We start from the raw sequence: 16008 nt of genomic DNA, 5'->3' as shown, positions 1-16008 counted from the left end.
AACGTGAGCACAATAATGCAACAGCTCCCGCGTCCCTGCTTTAAACAGTAACTATAACCCCAACTTAATCTAGCGCTCAATTAAATTATAATCACAATCTCTGAAAGCTCCTCCTCCTCACCCCACAGCCCCTCTGAATCAGAATCACTGGGATACAGATGCAGAGAGCCTCTGAGTGCTACACCAAGCCATGGAGTCAAAAGACACCCCATTTTCCTGCCATTTCTGCTCATCCCCACCATCGCATCCCGCACAAGCAGGCCCTGTGTGCAAAGGGTTCCTCCCGCAATTCCAGCCTCTCCAAGCTGTTCCCACGCACTCTTCAGCCAAGCCTCACCCGCACACCCGCAACATCTCCAAAGCAAACCCCCATCGTTATCACCACTCACTTTACCAGAGGCTCATTCAACCACTTTTGCTATTTATTCCCGCACAAACGGCCATGATAACACGGCTGGCAGTCGGGAAACACAAGAAAAAGGCCATGTTCTGGAACGCGCTGGGTGAGACTGTTTCCAAACTTTTCTGTCTTTTCAGCGATTTCCAGGTGTGTTATTTTTCACAGGAAAATGTTGAGAACCCCGCAGGGCCACCTCACCTCACTCTGACCCATGCCCTGTTCTGGAAGGCACTTGGGGACACCCCAGCCATTGCCCCCTCCCTACCAAAAGCCACGGGAAGGAAAACTCCAGGGGGAACACTTGAAAATATTGCTAGAGGAGGAGAATGGGCTCGCTTTAAAGCACGCAATTACTGTTGTTATTATTACAGGTTTTTTTTTCTAAAATCGTTTCCTCTCATTAGCGCGCCATGGGGATAGAGACAGAAAATTAAAAGCAGCATCCCCAGTGCAGGGCGGGGTGGGATTTATTATGGAAATGTGCGACCCTGCCAAGGAGAGAGTCTCTGGGCAGCCACTTCCTCGGTTGTCCACCAGGAGAAGTGAAGGGGCCCCGTGTCCCCCTCTCCAGGTGCTCTGTGTCCCCCTTTCCCAGCCCCATCTCTGCCCGGGCTGTTGGAGGGCAAAGCCCCGATCCCACTCTGCTCTCCAGCCTGACCATCCGCACGCTTGGAGCCACCCCAAACCCTCCAGACCCGCTCCCGGGAGCGGAGGAGGGGGCACCCCGTGGGTCAGGGGCTGGTTTCTGGAGGTGCAGGGGTGCCACACTGAGCTCCGGCCGAGGGCTGAATCCCTCCTTCCCCAGGGAGGGAAAGGTTTCTTAAAAAAAAAAAAAAAGCCCAGGGAGTGAGACTGTGGGGGGCAGGGGGTGTCTCCCGGGGGGATGTTCAGGGGGGCACAGGGTGCTCCTGGGCTGCGGGGGGCACACACCGGCAGTGCCCGCGGGAATGGAGATAACGGGATGCTCTGGGGATGCGGGCCGTGCAGGGGGGAAGGGCAGAGCTGGGGGCACCGGGGGCACAGCGAGGGTGAGGGGGCAGAGCTGCGGGGCACCGGGGGCACGGCGAGGGTGAGGGGGGCAGAGCAGAGGGGCACCGGGGGTGCAGCAAAGGTGAGGGGGGCAGAGCTGCGGGGCACAGGAAGCGCAGCAGGACGGGGGGCACGGCAGGACCGGGAGAGGGGGGTGAGAGGCACTCCGGGGGCTGCACTCCGAGACATCGCGGGACGGGGACACGGGAGGCACAGCGGGACGGTGACAGGATACAGAAGGCACTGCAAGATTCGAACACTTGGAGCGGGGGGGGATACAGGAGTCATTGCAGGACTTGGGGTCAGGGAAGCTTCCCGGGCTCGGCGGGGGCACAGCAGGCGTCGCAGGATGGGGGTACACGGGGAGCATTGCAGGGCTGGGGGGGCACAGAAGGCACTGCATCCCAGGGACCACCCGAGACATTGCGGGGGCGGGGGGGTCGGGGGCACACAGAAACCCCTGCGGGCCGCTGGGGCACCGAGATGCTGCAGGAGGGGGGCCGGGAGGGCACAGAAGTCCCTGCGGGCCGGGGGAGGACACAAAAGCCCCCGCGGGTCGGGGGGCACAGAAGGCACTGAAGGACGGGGCTGGGGGCTGGAACTGCGGGACACACACAGAGAAATCCCTCCGGGCTGCGGGGCACAGAAGCTCCTGCAGGACGGGGATCACCGGAGACACTGCGGGCCGGGGTGGGGGGCACAGGAGCCCCTGCGGGAGGAAGGGCAGGGGGCGCGGGGGGAGCATCCCGGGCCGCGGCGGCTGCGGGAGGGGGGAGTCTCACCTTGAACGCCACCGGGAGGGTCTTGTTGCAGCGCCAGTGCGAGGGCAGGACGGAGCAGAGGAAGTTGGGGCTGTCGGTGCGGACCAGCTCGGCGGGGTGGTCAGCGATGATCTCCACCATGGTGCGGTTATCGTGGGGGCGCAGCCGGGGCACGGCGGCCGCCGCGTCCTGTTGCTGCTGCTGCTGCTGCTGCTGCTGGGCTACCACCACCGGGCTGACCTCGCTCATCTTGCCGGGCTGCAGGCTGCTGGAGGGGGGGCTGAACCTCCGGCTGGTGCTGGGATCTACGGGAATACGCATCACAACAGCCACAAGTTAGCGAATTGGGGGGCGGGGGGGGGGGAGCGGTAGGGGATCGCTGGTAGAGGAGGCGTGTAGTGGGGGGTGGGGGTTGTAAAAAAAAAAAAAAAAAAATATATATATATATAGCGAAAAAAAGGGGTGAATGAAAAAGTGGAGGGGTGAGAATAAGGGGCAAAAAAGCAAATTAGGTAAAAAATAGAAAAAAAAAAGGAGCGGATTAAACGCACGGAAAAAAAAAAAATCTCAGTCTGTTTTTGGTTTGTTTTGGTTTTGTTTTTTAAAGAAAGATGGACGGGGCGAGGGGTGATGCCGGTCTGGGGGTGCCTGCAGCCTGGAGCAGCGAGGAGGCAGAGGTTGGCGGTGGGTCCGGGGCTGCCCCTCTCAGCACAGCCCGGCTGGAAACTGCATGGTCCCGGCTTCTGCCCAGCTGCAAAGCGCTGCTGCTTCTCCTCCTCCTTCCTTCCTTCCTTCTCGCACAGTCTCTCTGCTCTTTTCCCTCCTTCTAGCCACCGCTTCTTCCCTCAAGTGCTCGAGTTTCTTCCTTTTTTTCTTCCCCTCCCTCCCCGTCTTCTTTTCCTTTTCGGATTTTCCAAGATTTGTCTTCGGAGAAGTAGAACTCGCTGCTGGTTCAGCTTCCTGGGCTGCTGCTGCTGGTGGCCGCCAGAATCGTAGCGTAACTCAGCCCCGGAGAGGAGCGGAGAGGAGAGGGGGGGTTCAGGGGAACGTCCCGGTTTCCTCCGAAGAAATCTTCCTCCTCCGGACACACACAGAGGAAAAAAAAAAAAAAAATAGAAAGAAAGAAAAAAAAAAAGGAGCAAACAAAAAGCCTCGCTGGGACAGAGGCGAGGAGCCGCTGGGTTCCCCCGCTTATTGCCTTTGGCTTCAGGAAGCGGGAGCTCGGGAAGGGGCTTGGGAAAATTGGCTCCCCCCCTCCAAAAAAAAAAAAGGCGCTCCCGAAGCGATTTCGTCGGGGAAGCAAAGTTACTGGGTTTTTGGGGTGAAGAGGAAAGTCACTGGGCGGATAATTAAAAGAGGCTTTTTAGCTAGTTCCTTTCGGAGGATCAGGACTTAAGAAGAGTTGAACTTTCGGATTCCCAGAGAAAAAGAAGCGGGGATCATAGTTGAGAAAAAAAAGAAAAGAAAAAAAAAAAGAACAATCACACAACAATAAACCACCCCTCTTTAGGCTGATTTCTAAAATTGACCAAGCAAATTCTAGGAAAAGGCAGCCTCGGTGCAGCCCGGTCCTTCGCTGCTGGATCCAAGTCCGTTGAGTTGAATAGGCGAACAAAAATCTTGCTCTTTTTTTTCCGCCCTTGATGAACAACAGCAGCAAAAAATCATTAAAATGTTTTGTTTGAGTTATTTTTCTTTCTGGAAAATCGGGCTAAAAAATAATTATGAAAAAAAGCAACCAAAAGTTACAAACTTCTTTTGGGTCCCAAGAAGTTGAGGTCGGGGAAGATGAAGGAGCCGGAAAAAAAATAACAAACCCACGCCACAGTTTTTTTGTCCTGAATGTGGTTTTTGGAGGCTGGGATTTCTAATGATTAGGTTTTTGTGGTTTATATATACAGGACTCTCTGGCTAAGGCGATCATTATGCTGATGAGAGTCAGCAGCACGTGGTGCTTCAATCCTCAGACTTTTGCAGCCTTCAAAAATAAATAAACCAATGTGCATCCCCCCCAGGAGAAGAAACTCTCACCCACGGGGAGAGGGACAGGGAAGGGGGGGAGCAGGAGACGGTCTCCGATCTCCACTTCTCTCCGGGTTTTTTTCCATTAACACTTTGGGGTTGTTTGTTTAAATTAAAAAAAAAAAAAAAAAAAAAAAAAAAAAAAAAAAAAAAAAAAAAGCCTGAAAAATCTTGCTTGAAAAAAAAAAAAAAAAAAAAAAGAAAAAAAAGAATAATCTGGTGCCAAAGAGTTTTTTGCTAAGTCTCCGGTAGTCTAAAGCCTAGACTATTTCCTTGAATGAATGAAAGCTATAAAACCCCCTTCAGACTATTAAGGTAAAGGGAGTCTGGTTTGTTTTCTCCCTTAAAAAAAAAAAAAAAAAAAAAAAAAAAAAAAGAAAAAAAGGGCAGATCTTATTAAAAACCATTTACATACCCAATGGTATGAAAGTGTCACCGCCTCCCCGCGCAGATAACAGCCTATCACAACCCGCCCTCTAATTTCTAAGGCTTTACTCCGACTTGCTACTTCCACCTTCTCGTAAAAGTCGGCGCTGCGTGTGTGCTCCTTGCTCGCCGCCTGTGTGCGACTCGGGGCGCTGTGTGTGTGTGTGTGTCTGCGCTGGGGGTGCGGGGGATGCGGCCTTTCCACGAGCCCTTCCGAGCCCCGGGCCGGCCGGGTCAGCCCCGCGGGGCCGCGCTCCGGAGCCGGGCTCGGGGTGTCCGTGCGCGGCTGCCGGGGCTGCCAGAACCCCCGGGGCTCCTTCGCCCCCGCGCTCTCCTCCTGCGGGCGGCACCGCTGCCCCCGCGCCTTCCTGCCCCGCTGCCCCCGGTTTCTGCCTCCCCGGGGCAAAGCCGGGCTGTGCCCGGGGAAGGTGCGTGCAGAGGCGGCCGCGGCTGCTGCCCCGCTCGGCTCCGGAGCGCAGCACAACCCGCAAGCTCCGCCGATCGGTCACAGGGGAGAGCTCTCGCTCCGCGCACCGCGGCTGCGGCTGCGGCTGCGGCTGCCGCCCCCGCTCCGCGCCCCGGCTGCGCAGCCACCCCTGCATCCCTCCATCCCTCCATCCCTCCCTCCGCGGCTTTCCCACGCTTCCCGCGGAGAGCGGTACCCCGGCCCACTGTCTCGCAGGGATCTGTGCCCTCCACTTTTTTATTTCCTCAAGGTGTTTTCCCCCCCTTCTTTTTCTTTATTTTTTTCTCCTTTTTTTTCTTTATTTTTCCTTTTCTTTTCCCGGCCCAAGGTTGTAAGTTTTCTATCCCGTTGAGAAAACGCGACCCGTGTGCATAGCGCTGCAAACCCCTCCCGAGCTCGCTCTGCTTCTCCCGACAACCACAGGGATCTGCTTTTCCCCAAAAGCGGCCACAGGCGTTTCCAAGGCACAATTACTCATCACCTATAGGGATTAGTATATATGCAAAAGCTCTGGTTTGCTGTGGTTGTGATACAGAAAATATATTTTTTCATGCTTATTTTTGGCAAAATATTTATGTCCATAGATTCTTTTGGCTTCCTTCCCCCCTTCTTTAGCTGGCTCTAATACATTCCCAAAGAGCCATTCCAAATGCGCTAGAAAGAAGGCAAAGAGTTGTTTTATATCCAAATGCTATATAGGCCTGACAATCATGATTTATTTCATTTCAAACAAGAAGATACGTTTCCACTTTTAATTAGTCACACTAAAAATTTTACAGTCACCTCTCTTCCTACTAAAATAAAATAAAAAGTTAATTAGGATAAACTAAAATAAGTCATTGGAAGCTACCAGTTTAAGGTCACTTAAAATAGTCCAGGGTTATTTATAATGTCGAAATAAAATTTTCCACTGAGTGCCCTAACAAAGTTTCAGGTATCTGGCACAGCTGATTTTCAGTCTCTGTGCAAAAATATCTTTCTGCTGAACATTTACACATTTAACAGGAACTTACTACAGTCTGGAACAGATCAGGGCTCAGAGCTCTAGAATTTTATTTAAACGGTTATGGACAAATTAATAAAAGTACCAGTAATGTTTATGGACCTACATAAAAGCTGGATGGGATTTTTCAGAAGAAGTCATTCATGTTATGATATATATAATCTGGAACATTGGCTTGGATTTGGCTGGAGTGGAGAGCAACCCTGCTGCTCAGCTTTCCTCGGGTTTTATTTCAGAACTTCTCGGAATTTTAGCACTGGTTGCAAAATGGGTCATATTTTAAGATCTTAGAGAATTGTAGGAGGTTGGTGAAAAAATGTGCTTGCGCTGCAAGTTATATCTTAACAAACACCTTCAGACCCACTTTACAATATCGAATTTTCATTAGTATGGCCGTGCTTGCTGCAATTTAAATTGTCTTCTAGCTTTTTCACTTTTAGGTGTGTTATAAATACAGCCATAATTTGACTGCTTTCAGACAAAAAGGTAATGTTTTAAAGAGTACCGAGTTTGTTTATCGTCACATTTCTAAAACATAGGCCCAGAACACTCCTGTTGTACTGGGTGCTCAAGATAAAAATAATTATCAGACATGAAAGATTCTAACCTGAATGATGTTCCCTAAATAAATAGTTTCGATGCCAGTTTGTTGGGCTGGAATGTGCTGCAAATACGATGAACACAGAATTTATTTTGAGCTTCTCTGTGTAAATAGCCTTTGTGAAACGGGAATAAATGAATGGGTTCACTGGGTTTGTTATTGTATTTGATATTTTTAGCAAGAGCAACTACAGCAATGTCAGCAATTATTACTATAGTGAAAGAATTGCCAATATTCTTGTTTCCAACATCTACCTTCCCGAAGTTTTTTATTCACTCATGGAAGTGTGCAATGAGCCAAAATATGAGAACTTAAGTAAACTTAATGCTAGAGCAGGTTTTGCCCGAACTTCCATTCATTTCAGCAGGGGCAAGATAAGCTCCAGTGTCTCTTGGCAGCGTTTTACTTTCGCTTTGGTTGGAAGTTGACTGTTTGCCCAGCTATTCTTTGCTTTTTCTTAAGTATGACAAATAGTAACTCTAGATTAGCACGTTATTTGGTCTTCTAAGTAGGCGTGTGGTAATGAGTTCTGTAACAGCAGCATTCTTAATCAGACTATGGACTACTATGGTTTGTTTAACTACTGTGTCCCTGCCCCACTGATTTACAGCCCAGATAAAAGATTGTTTGTGTCCTGAAATTAGTTGAAAACATTTAATATTTCAGCATCGTGCACTGCTTTTTAGCATTTCTAGTCCCTGATACAAAAAAAAGCATAAAGATTTGATAGACAGGCTAAAAAAGGATTACATTTTTAAAAAATGAACTAGAGAATTTTACTTTTACTCCAGCATTTTTAGTAGGAAGTGAGCACTAAGAGCTGAGACTCCTGTGTTCTGTCTCGGGATTTGATGCTGAATGCTCTGGGATCTTAGACAAGACTTTTAGCAAATTTTCCTTCAGTATAGAATGTGGTCTTAACTACTACCCATATACATTTTGAGACAGAAAAAATACGTGTTAAACTCTCAGAGGTCCAAAGTTGAGCAGGGCTCAGCACCCAGCAATACCATGAAAAAAAATTTGGAAATCTGCTAGGAAACATGCCCTGTCCCTGCTGAAAAACTGTTGGCTTTTCCACGGCACGCAGCAAAACACGGGCTGTGCAAACAACAAAGTAAACAATTACTGCTTCTGTATTTTTCCTAAATGATTTATTTTCTGCTTCTCTAATAAGCAAGGACTGCAAGCCTAGGTGTGGGTCCTACTGTAGAGTTCTCCCATTTCCCTCCCTGTCTGCAGCCTCTTATGCCCCATTGGGATTGCACGTATTTCAGAGAGGTTTAAAGCAGCAAATGACAATGTCATCATCGTGATGAAGAATAACTGTCGGCCTACTTGTCATCTTGTAATGGTGTTGGAAAGAGAAAGTATGACCTGTGCTTTCTGGCACTAAAAACCTGAACGTGTAGTAGCATTAGAAAAATGTATGGCCTGTCTTTCTCAAATATTTTTTTCTTTTTTGATTGCAAAATACAAACTAAAAATTAGCTGTAGGAAGTTGTTAGGGTCCTCATAGTTTGGAAAAACTGTCATTTTTTTCATGGAAAGACCAGCTTTCCACTAACTGTCCTTCCAGTTTAATTAACTGCAGAGTGAGTAAAAGGTGGGGTTTTTTTTTTCCTTGGATGAACTCAGATGAAATCAATATGTTGTGTTAGAGATATAAAGGATTAAAAATGATAACTTAAATTTATTTTTTTCCTTATTTCAGCATATGTAAAAGCAGCATGAGCCAGAAACTTCACGGTTATTTTTTCTGTTGACCTTAGCGAAAACTGGTTCTCTTGAGTAACTGTGGGGAATGTGGGTGATACAGCCGTAATTAAAAAGGATTTATACATCTGGAACCTTGCAGAGTCCCTAAATTTTGCATGCTGTTTTTTAAGAGTCTAATGAAGTGCTCTCTGGCCAGATATAAACTCCATAAAGCTCATGCAGGAGATACTACAAGATGTAAGTCAGTCTCGAGTGGGAGAGGTTTTTTAGTGTTTCTAACCACAAGCACAGCACTAGATCCTTGCACTTACTCTCTCAGTGTTGCAATGGTGTTGACTCCCATTGTAAATCTATTTTCAATAGCATGGATGGCAAGAAAAAATTTCTTTGTTAATAACACAGTACTTGAATCTGAAGCATTAGAAAAACACTGAATAGTGACAGGCTTGTTCTAAAAAGGATGAAAACAGACAACTATGAAAGAGATGGTGCAGTCTAAAGGAGTGAGGTTGAAGGAAGCATATGCTAATGGCAAATGTTGAACAAGCATAATGGACAAAGCAAACCAATGCTTTGAGGACCATAAAAGCTTTTTTTGCCTTTTCTTCCCTGAAAATTCAACTCAGGCCAGACCAGGGCATCAAAAATAATCATATATTTGGTGTGACATAATGTAATCCTAAAAATGCTGAGCATACATCTTAGCAGAAATATGTGTGTGCCCCACATCAGGTGTGGCCTTCAGCCCTTGAGTGTGGGGGCAGAACAGGAGCAATCCCTTGAGTGTTGTGGAATTGGCAGCCAAGTCACAGGAGCCAGTCCCAAAACAAGTGATAAGGACAGGTGACAAAACATTAAACATCACAGGAATGATTCTCTCTAGTAAAGAAGACAAAGATCTGGCAGAAAAAATGTTATAGGTGAAGCTGCCAGCACTATCTGCAGTTAAGTTTGTCTACCACTTTCCAGTATAAGACCTTGTTTTTACTCAAATAATGCTGCCAATTTTCAGCTGTTCAGGATGATCTTTTCAATCCTGAGTCTGCCTCAAGCTGAAATTTTTGGAAACTTGCAGCAGAAATACTTTTGCTGCTTCTAAGATCAACATGAAGAGAAAACACATTGTTTTACAACATTTAAAGATTTCAGGCCAGTATCTGTTTCAGAGCTGGGATGGGAAGTTTTACTGAGTAGGAGAGGAATAAGGAGGAAAAAGCAGATAAGCTCCTTTTGTTGTCCCTGACCAAAAGGATCCACCCGAACTTGGCTGAGTTAGAAGCTGCTGAAAATTGTTGAGGTTTTTCTCGCGCGTGCTCAGTACAGATGGAGGAGTTGGCAGCTGAATTTTGCAAAGCCTCCATAGCAGCACTGGGCTTGCTAGACTGGATTGGATCTGTAGTCAGTCAAGTCTGCCCAAGATTGTCCCTGACAGTAGGCTGCACTGTTTTAGAGGAAAGGATAAGAAACTCTTGAGTCAGCAGATAGGGATGGGATCTATTCCTCCTTTAAGGTCTCATCCTAGTTAATAGTAGCTTATAAAAAATATAATCAGAATGACTGTCAGCAGTTCAGTTTTAAATTGCATATTTTAGAAGTCTATAATTCAACCATAAAAATTCCTTACAGGCTGAAATCTGGCTCTATCCTCTTAGTTCAGAAGTCAAAGTTCTCTACAGATTTTTTTTCAGTAGTCTGTTTTGAAGTGACAGAAAAAATAGCCACGTACAAATTCTGGACATTTCTTTCACAACACACTTCATCATTCAGTTATGATAAGCATGATAAGTTCTAAACTATTTGTTTCAAATGCTGGTCAGGCCCTAGAAGGATCAAGAATAATCAAAATCTTCACCATTAACAGTAGACATTCAAACGTGAACAAGGTTCTCTGACCTTGGGATATTAGGAGCATTAAGATATTAGGAGCTTATGTGATGCAATACCAAAACCTGTTATTCTAGTTTACCATATAAATATTTATACAGTTTATTAAATGCACATATTGAAAAGCAAGGAAGAATCCTCTGTCTTCTCACAAAACTCACAACAAAGACAGTCACTTAGACGTTATCCTACTTGAAATATAAGAAGAATGACATAACCTGGAAGTATCAAGGAGGAACAAGCAACAGGTCCTCAGAAAGGGCAAAGCAGATGAAATGCCTTTCTTGGAAGACCATGGCAGCTCTCATTACTACCAAGCTTTCCTTTGTAGTGGAGAAGATAGAGGAGCTCTTTCCATCCCTGGAATGCTTTCAAAGATACTGTGCTTGACACCCTGAGGTTAGCGCGATTTTTGAGCAGATAAAAGCCCGTTACATGAAAAGACAGATCCACCCTCCTTCCCCCCCCCCCCCCCCCCCTTTTTTTTTTTTTTTAACTTAAGAAAAGAAAGAAAATGCTTATTCTGTCTGCAGCTCCACTGATTTCAATGAGAGTCTTCGTGGAATAATACACTGCTTCATATAAGAGAAGCAGAAGCAAGAATTCAGCTAATTTCTGCTTCCAGTTACTCACCTCATCTTTTCATATTTCCACGTCCAAATGACCATCTTGGTGAAGAACATGTTAAGTCTTTCAGCTCATTATTTCCCCTACATTTTAGAGAGCTGGAATAATTTATATTTTTAGTCATGAAAAAAACGTCTTCTACTGTTTTTGACAATTGAAGAACATGGACTGAGGAAAGCAGAGGAAAGCTCTATTTACTAAACACCACATGTAGATTACCACTGATAGTTTTTCTAAGGAAATTTATGACCTGTGTGGAGTAAATAAACTCCCTTTTTGGTAAAGAATCTGCAGCCAATCATTCATGCTTGCTTAGAGACGTTACTGTTCGTGTTGCTTTTATGTGGAATCCTACAGTAAAGGGTGATGTTATGTCTAAAATAGACAGTTGGCAGCTAAAAAAGAAAGAAAACGCTATTTCTAACATTACTTATCATGAGATTCTTGCTAGATTATGGCACATTCACTCTGGTCCAGGAAAGAAAGAAAAGATAATGACAGGACAATTATAATTCTTGTAACTAATATGTTATCTTCATGCATGCACTTGCATGCCCAGCTCTATTTACTGGCAAGTTATGGCATTTTACACATCTGAAATTAACAGAGAGCTCTCAGTGTGCTCAGAAAGTTTAAGAAGTCTGAAAGCTGTTTGCTCTGTATCTCAGGGTAAATGAGCATGGGACAGACACTTTGCTTCTCCTGGTTTCTCACCCTGTATTCCCATCATCATGCTCCTTCCATGCTCCCCTTCCTCTTCTCATTTTATGTTCTATGTCCAGTAGAGACATAACTGTTTAAGGCAATCATATAAACTAAGTAAGAAGAAGAAAGAAGAAGGTATGTCTACAGAAATATGTGTTTCTCATGTACAAGTAACTCTGTGGCTTTCAGGCTCTACCCCTGTTGATTTACACTGGTGTGAGAGAGGAACTGTGCTGTTATTAAGTGTACCTGATTTAATAGATGAACACGTGTTTGCATATTTTCTTCTATTGTATGTGAAATGATCAATACTAACTTCATTAATTCCACATTCCACAACAAAAGCATTCTGAATTTAAAATGAGTAAATGCCTTTCTGAGTGATGATCCTTTGTCCATAATGCACCCCACTGCACTTGAGCATGTGGGGCCTGTAATGTTGTTGAGGCTTTGCCTTCTCTAGAAGAATGACCTGTTTTTGATGAGGGGTGTTAGAAATAGTTTTCCACCCTCAGATCCACTCAAGTACAAGTAGAAGAAGTTGCCTCACTGGTGTGAACAAGGTCAGGTAAGTTCATTGCTTTCTGTTAAGGGCTCATGGGACAATTTGCCTGCATGGGATTTGCCTCGGAGTGTACAGAAGAATTGGCTGCAATGGGTGTTGAACTCACTGACTTTGCCCACGGTGGATGAGCAGTTGTTTTCAACCCTGCTCCAGGATGTTTATAGAGTGGGTGGGTGTTTTGACAGCAGCTGTCAGAAACACGTTGTTTCTCTGGGGCAGGTACACGCCTAACAAAATCTCCATGCTCCAAAAGGGCCTGAATCAGTAAACCTGGGATAGTGCAAAGGGCTCTCTGACAGCATGGCCTGAAAATTTCTGTGCTGGTGTACATTTGCAGGATGTCAGATGATGAGCAGGACTTTTAATGTACATTAAATACATACTTATCATCTACATCAATACAGAATTGAAGGCCACAAGCCAATTGCCAAAGATTATGGTAATTTAAAGAACAGTTAGTGGAAGAAAATATTGATGCTGTAAGTAAGTGATCAGATCTTTCACTATGTGAGGCTGCTGACATAATAAATCATGCTGAATCTTGTAGGGTCTTCACATACTATGCACTCTTCTGAGCCCATGTGAAAAAACATAAGAAATTATTTTGCCAAGCTAGACTGGGTAGGGTATCTCTATTCCTTCGATACTCTCTAATAATTGACCAGCTCTGTGGAAGCATCACAACAGAAGTGGATTGTATGAGAGGTTTTCTGTTTCTATGATATTTATTTTTGCAATTATGCAAAGAATAAGCTGGCATATGAGGAAGGAAACTGAAGCAGAAGTTATTTTTCAAGTGGATAAAAGAAGATGCTATTTTGTACGGAACAACTTCTAGTTGACCTTTGCAATAAATGCCACAAAATGCTATTTTGGCCACAAATGGAGCAACATTTTTAGAAGGATTAATGTTTAATCTGTCTGTCTGTCTGTCTATCTGTGCAGGATTTAAAAAAGACTGGAGGAAGCTAGCAGTCCACTTTCACTTATAATTGCATCTGTAAAACTTTAAAACTGTGTAAGATCTTTCTCTGCTGTGCTGGATGCCATTAGCATTAGCATATTACCACAGAAAAGGAATCAAAGGTAGACACTGAAATTCATAAGAAATCTTCCAAAAGCTTTCCATCCTCAAAAACTTTAATTCCAACAAGATCCTGACTGTTACATAACCCACAAAAATATATGAACTGTTCATTTTCAGAGTTGAAAACAGTCTGAGTATTTTTTGATAACAATAAAATACAGAGCTCTATTAGATTGGAGAGAGCAATTTTTGAAGAATTTTGAAACCCTGGAGAAATTTCATAGGGGTCAATCACTACACTTAGAGGATTTTTTTCTCTTTATTTTTAGTTGAGGTTTTTTTGGTCATTGTCTTTTTTTTTTTTTTTTTTTTTTTTTTTTTTTTTTTTTTTTGGCATTGGTACAGGTTTTTATCACACTGCATGTCCTGTCACACAATATTGCATGAGTAGCATGCAGTCATTCCATGTATTTCCTGGCCCTGGGTGTTAGATAAATGTAAGCCTTAAAAAACAAAACATAAAAATAAAAACAAAACATAAAAACAAAAAGAAAAACACAACCAAACAAAAAAAACCCCAACAAAACTCAATAATCTAAACACTTTACAAATGCTTGTAAAAGAAGGGATAAAAGAGGTAGCAAGCATAGGGAAAGAGTCTTTTCTGATTCCAGAGCTCTGTTTGGCACTCCATAGATATTTCCCAGTAAAAATGCTTTAGCTGATCACAGCTGTAATATTGGCTCATTGGAAAGGTTGACTGGGTATATCCTCTGGCTGATCTGAACACACTGCCTATAGTTTAAAATCAACATCCTGGCTTTTTAATGATTTAAAAACTATATCTAAATCGTTACTGTAAGTGTATTTTAAAATGGCTCTGTATTTTCCATCATGATACTAAGTTGAATCTGGAAGAATAGAAATTGGAGAGAAGTTGCAAAGAAATAAAAAAGTATCCTGCTCTGCTTCTAAGCTACAGGGATGACCAAAGCTGCCAGAGAAGCACCTTATACAAAAGGAAGACTGTCTGGGAAGAGGTAAGGATATTCCCAGGACCTCTGTTGAAAGCAGCACTTCTTATCCAAAAGAAAAATGGAAATATGTAATTGTACCCTTCCTTTAAAACCAGGTCTTGCTGCTTTCCTGTGTTTTACAGATCACACGTTATTTTACATTGGAAGCTTGGTGCTAAAATCTAAAACCTAAGGGCCAAGTTCTGCCCTTAGATACACATGCATCAGTCCAATGAGCTCAAAGAGAGCTGTGTTCATATGTTTAGCAATGGAATTTGGCACTAAATATTTAAATATTTATTCAGAGGGGGGGGAAAAAAAGCTTCTCTGATATATTTGTATCTCATATCTAATGTACACAGATTACCACCACTGGGCACCCACCCTGAGAAATAAGAAGTGTTACAGAACCATAAACTCATCATTCTACCTGCTCTGCATGGTCAAAAAACAAGAATTTGTTTCAGAACATTAAGGAAATTAAAACTTTAGCAACCTGTGGCTGATGTTATTTATTTTGCAGTCCAGAAGTAATTTGATGCAAATTGCTGGCTCTATTCCTACATCTCAAGAAATTGCTGTTTTGAATGGACTGATTCTGGAAACCTTCATTATATGAATATGCAATCCAGAAAGAACTAATGTCCCCTACTTACTTTTTTTTTTTTTTTTTTTTTTTTTTCCTGCAGAAGAATGCTCAGTGCTCTGGCTAATTCTTGCCTTCCAAAGGCTTATGTTTGGAGTCCATAATAATCTGACCATGTCATTTGGAAATGGTTAACCTGAGGATCCCACCTGTTCTCTCTGGCAAATGACCCAGATGTGTTTTTGCTAAGGATACAAAGGATTCAGAAACCTTCAAATTTTACTCAAGCAACATAATACTCCAATTTGTATATCAAATGTAAGTGAAAAGTAGCTATATATAACTGCTATTTTCCTTGGACAAATGACAGCTAGAGAAGAGCTGAGTTCCAGGTTCAGACACCTAAATTTGGTTGACTAAAAGTAACTGTTTATATTTATGCTAGCTATTTAAGCTACCATGATACTCAATAGTGATCTAAGGCTCAATTCATTTGCCAAAAAAATAAGCTTCCAATGCCATTACAGCTGCCTTGGGCTACCTGAAAAAATAGCTGTGGAGCTGGCACATCTGAGTCAGGATCTGTGTGAGGTGCTTTGGAAAGGCAGGTGGAGGGAGACAACCCAGCCCAGAGGACTTGATATGGGATAACTGAGCTGAGCCCTCACAAATGCAGTCAGTGGCTTCTACAGAGCAAGTCTAATGGCCAAACATATAAGTCTGCTTTTGGAGGAACTGGTTTCTTGCCTGCATTGAGCACTGGGACTGGGTTTCTATTGAAACCTGCTCCTGATTTGTAGTTTCCAGAATACATCCTGGTTTTAGGTAATCAGTACACTTCTGGTTCAGTCAGGTTTAAGCTACCTTGCCTGTGCATTTTGTGCAGTACAGTGGTTTCAGAGAAATGCTGGCAGGCAGGACAGACAGAGTGATGGGCAGGTGTGATTACAGTGGTGATGAGCCTCTCTTGATGTGCTTCAGGAAGTTTCTTGAGAAATTCTTTGCTGCTACAAATCGTGTTTTTGGTTTGCTCTGGTGGTTATCTTGGTTGAGATCAAACCTCAAGCATTACTTCAGATAACATATACAACTATTAGCATGTGCTTCCTTGATTGTGTGTGGCAACTCCCAGCCTCATCTGTGGAAGCCATGGTTTTGAAAGGGGCACAGC

At 44.2% G+C, this 16008-nt stretch overlaps 1 protein-coding gene across 3 annotated transcripts in view; it reads right to left on the bottom strand.

The window, feature by feature from the left end:
* The window catches only part of RUNX2 (RUNX family transcription factor 2), a 214806-nt gene that overhangs the window by 154022 nt on the left and 44776 nt on the right, over positions 1–16008 (bottom strand). For 2 of the 3 annotated variants that reach the window (XM_079298412.1, XM_079298414.1), the window contains exon 3: positions 2212–2495. In XM_079298412.1, the coding sequence (XP_079154538.1) occupies positions 2212–2495 (284 nt within the window). Of the gene's footprint in view, positions 1–2211; positions 2526–16008 lie in introns of those variants that run through there. The other variant, XM_079298413.1, reaches the window with a different exon arrangement.

The sequence above is a fragment of the Erithacus rubecula genome, assembly GCF_903797595.1.
Source record: "Erithacus rubecula genome assembly, chromosome: 2".
In the NCBI taxonomy this organism is placed as follows: Eukaryota; Metazoa; Chordata; class Aves; order Passeriformes; family Muscicapidae; genus Erithacus; species Erithacus rubecula.
This window is presented reverse-complemented; position numbering and strand designations above follow the sequence as displayed.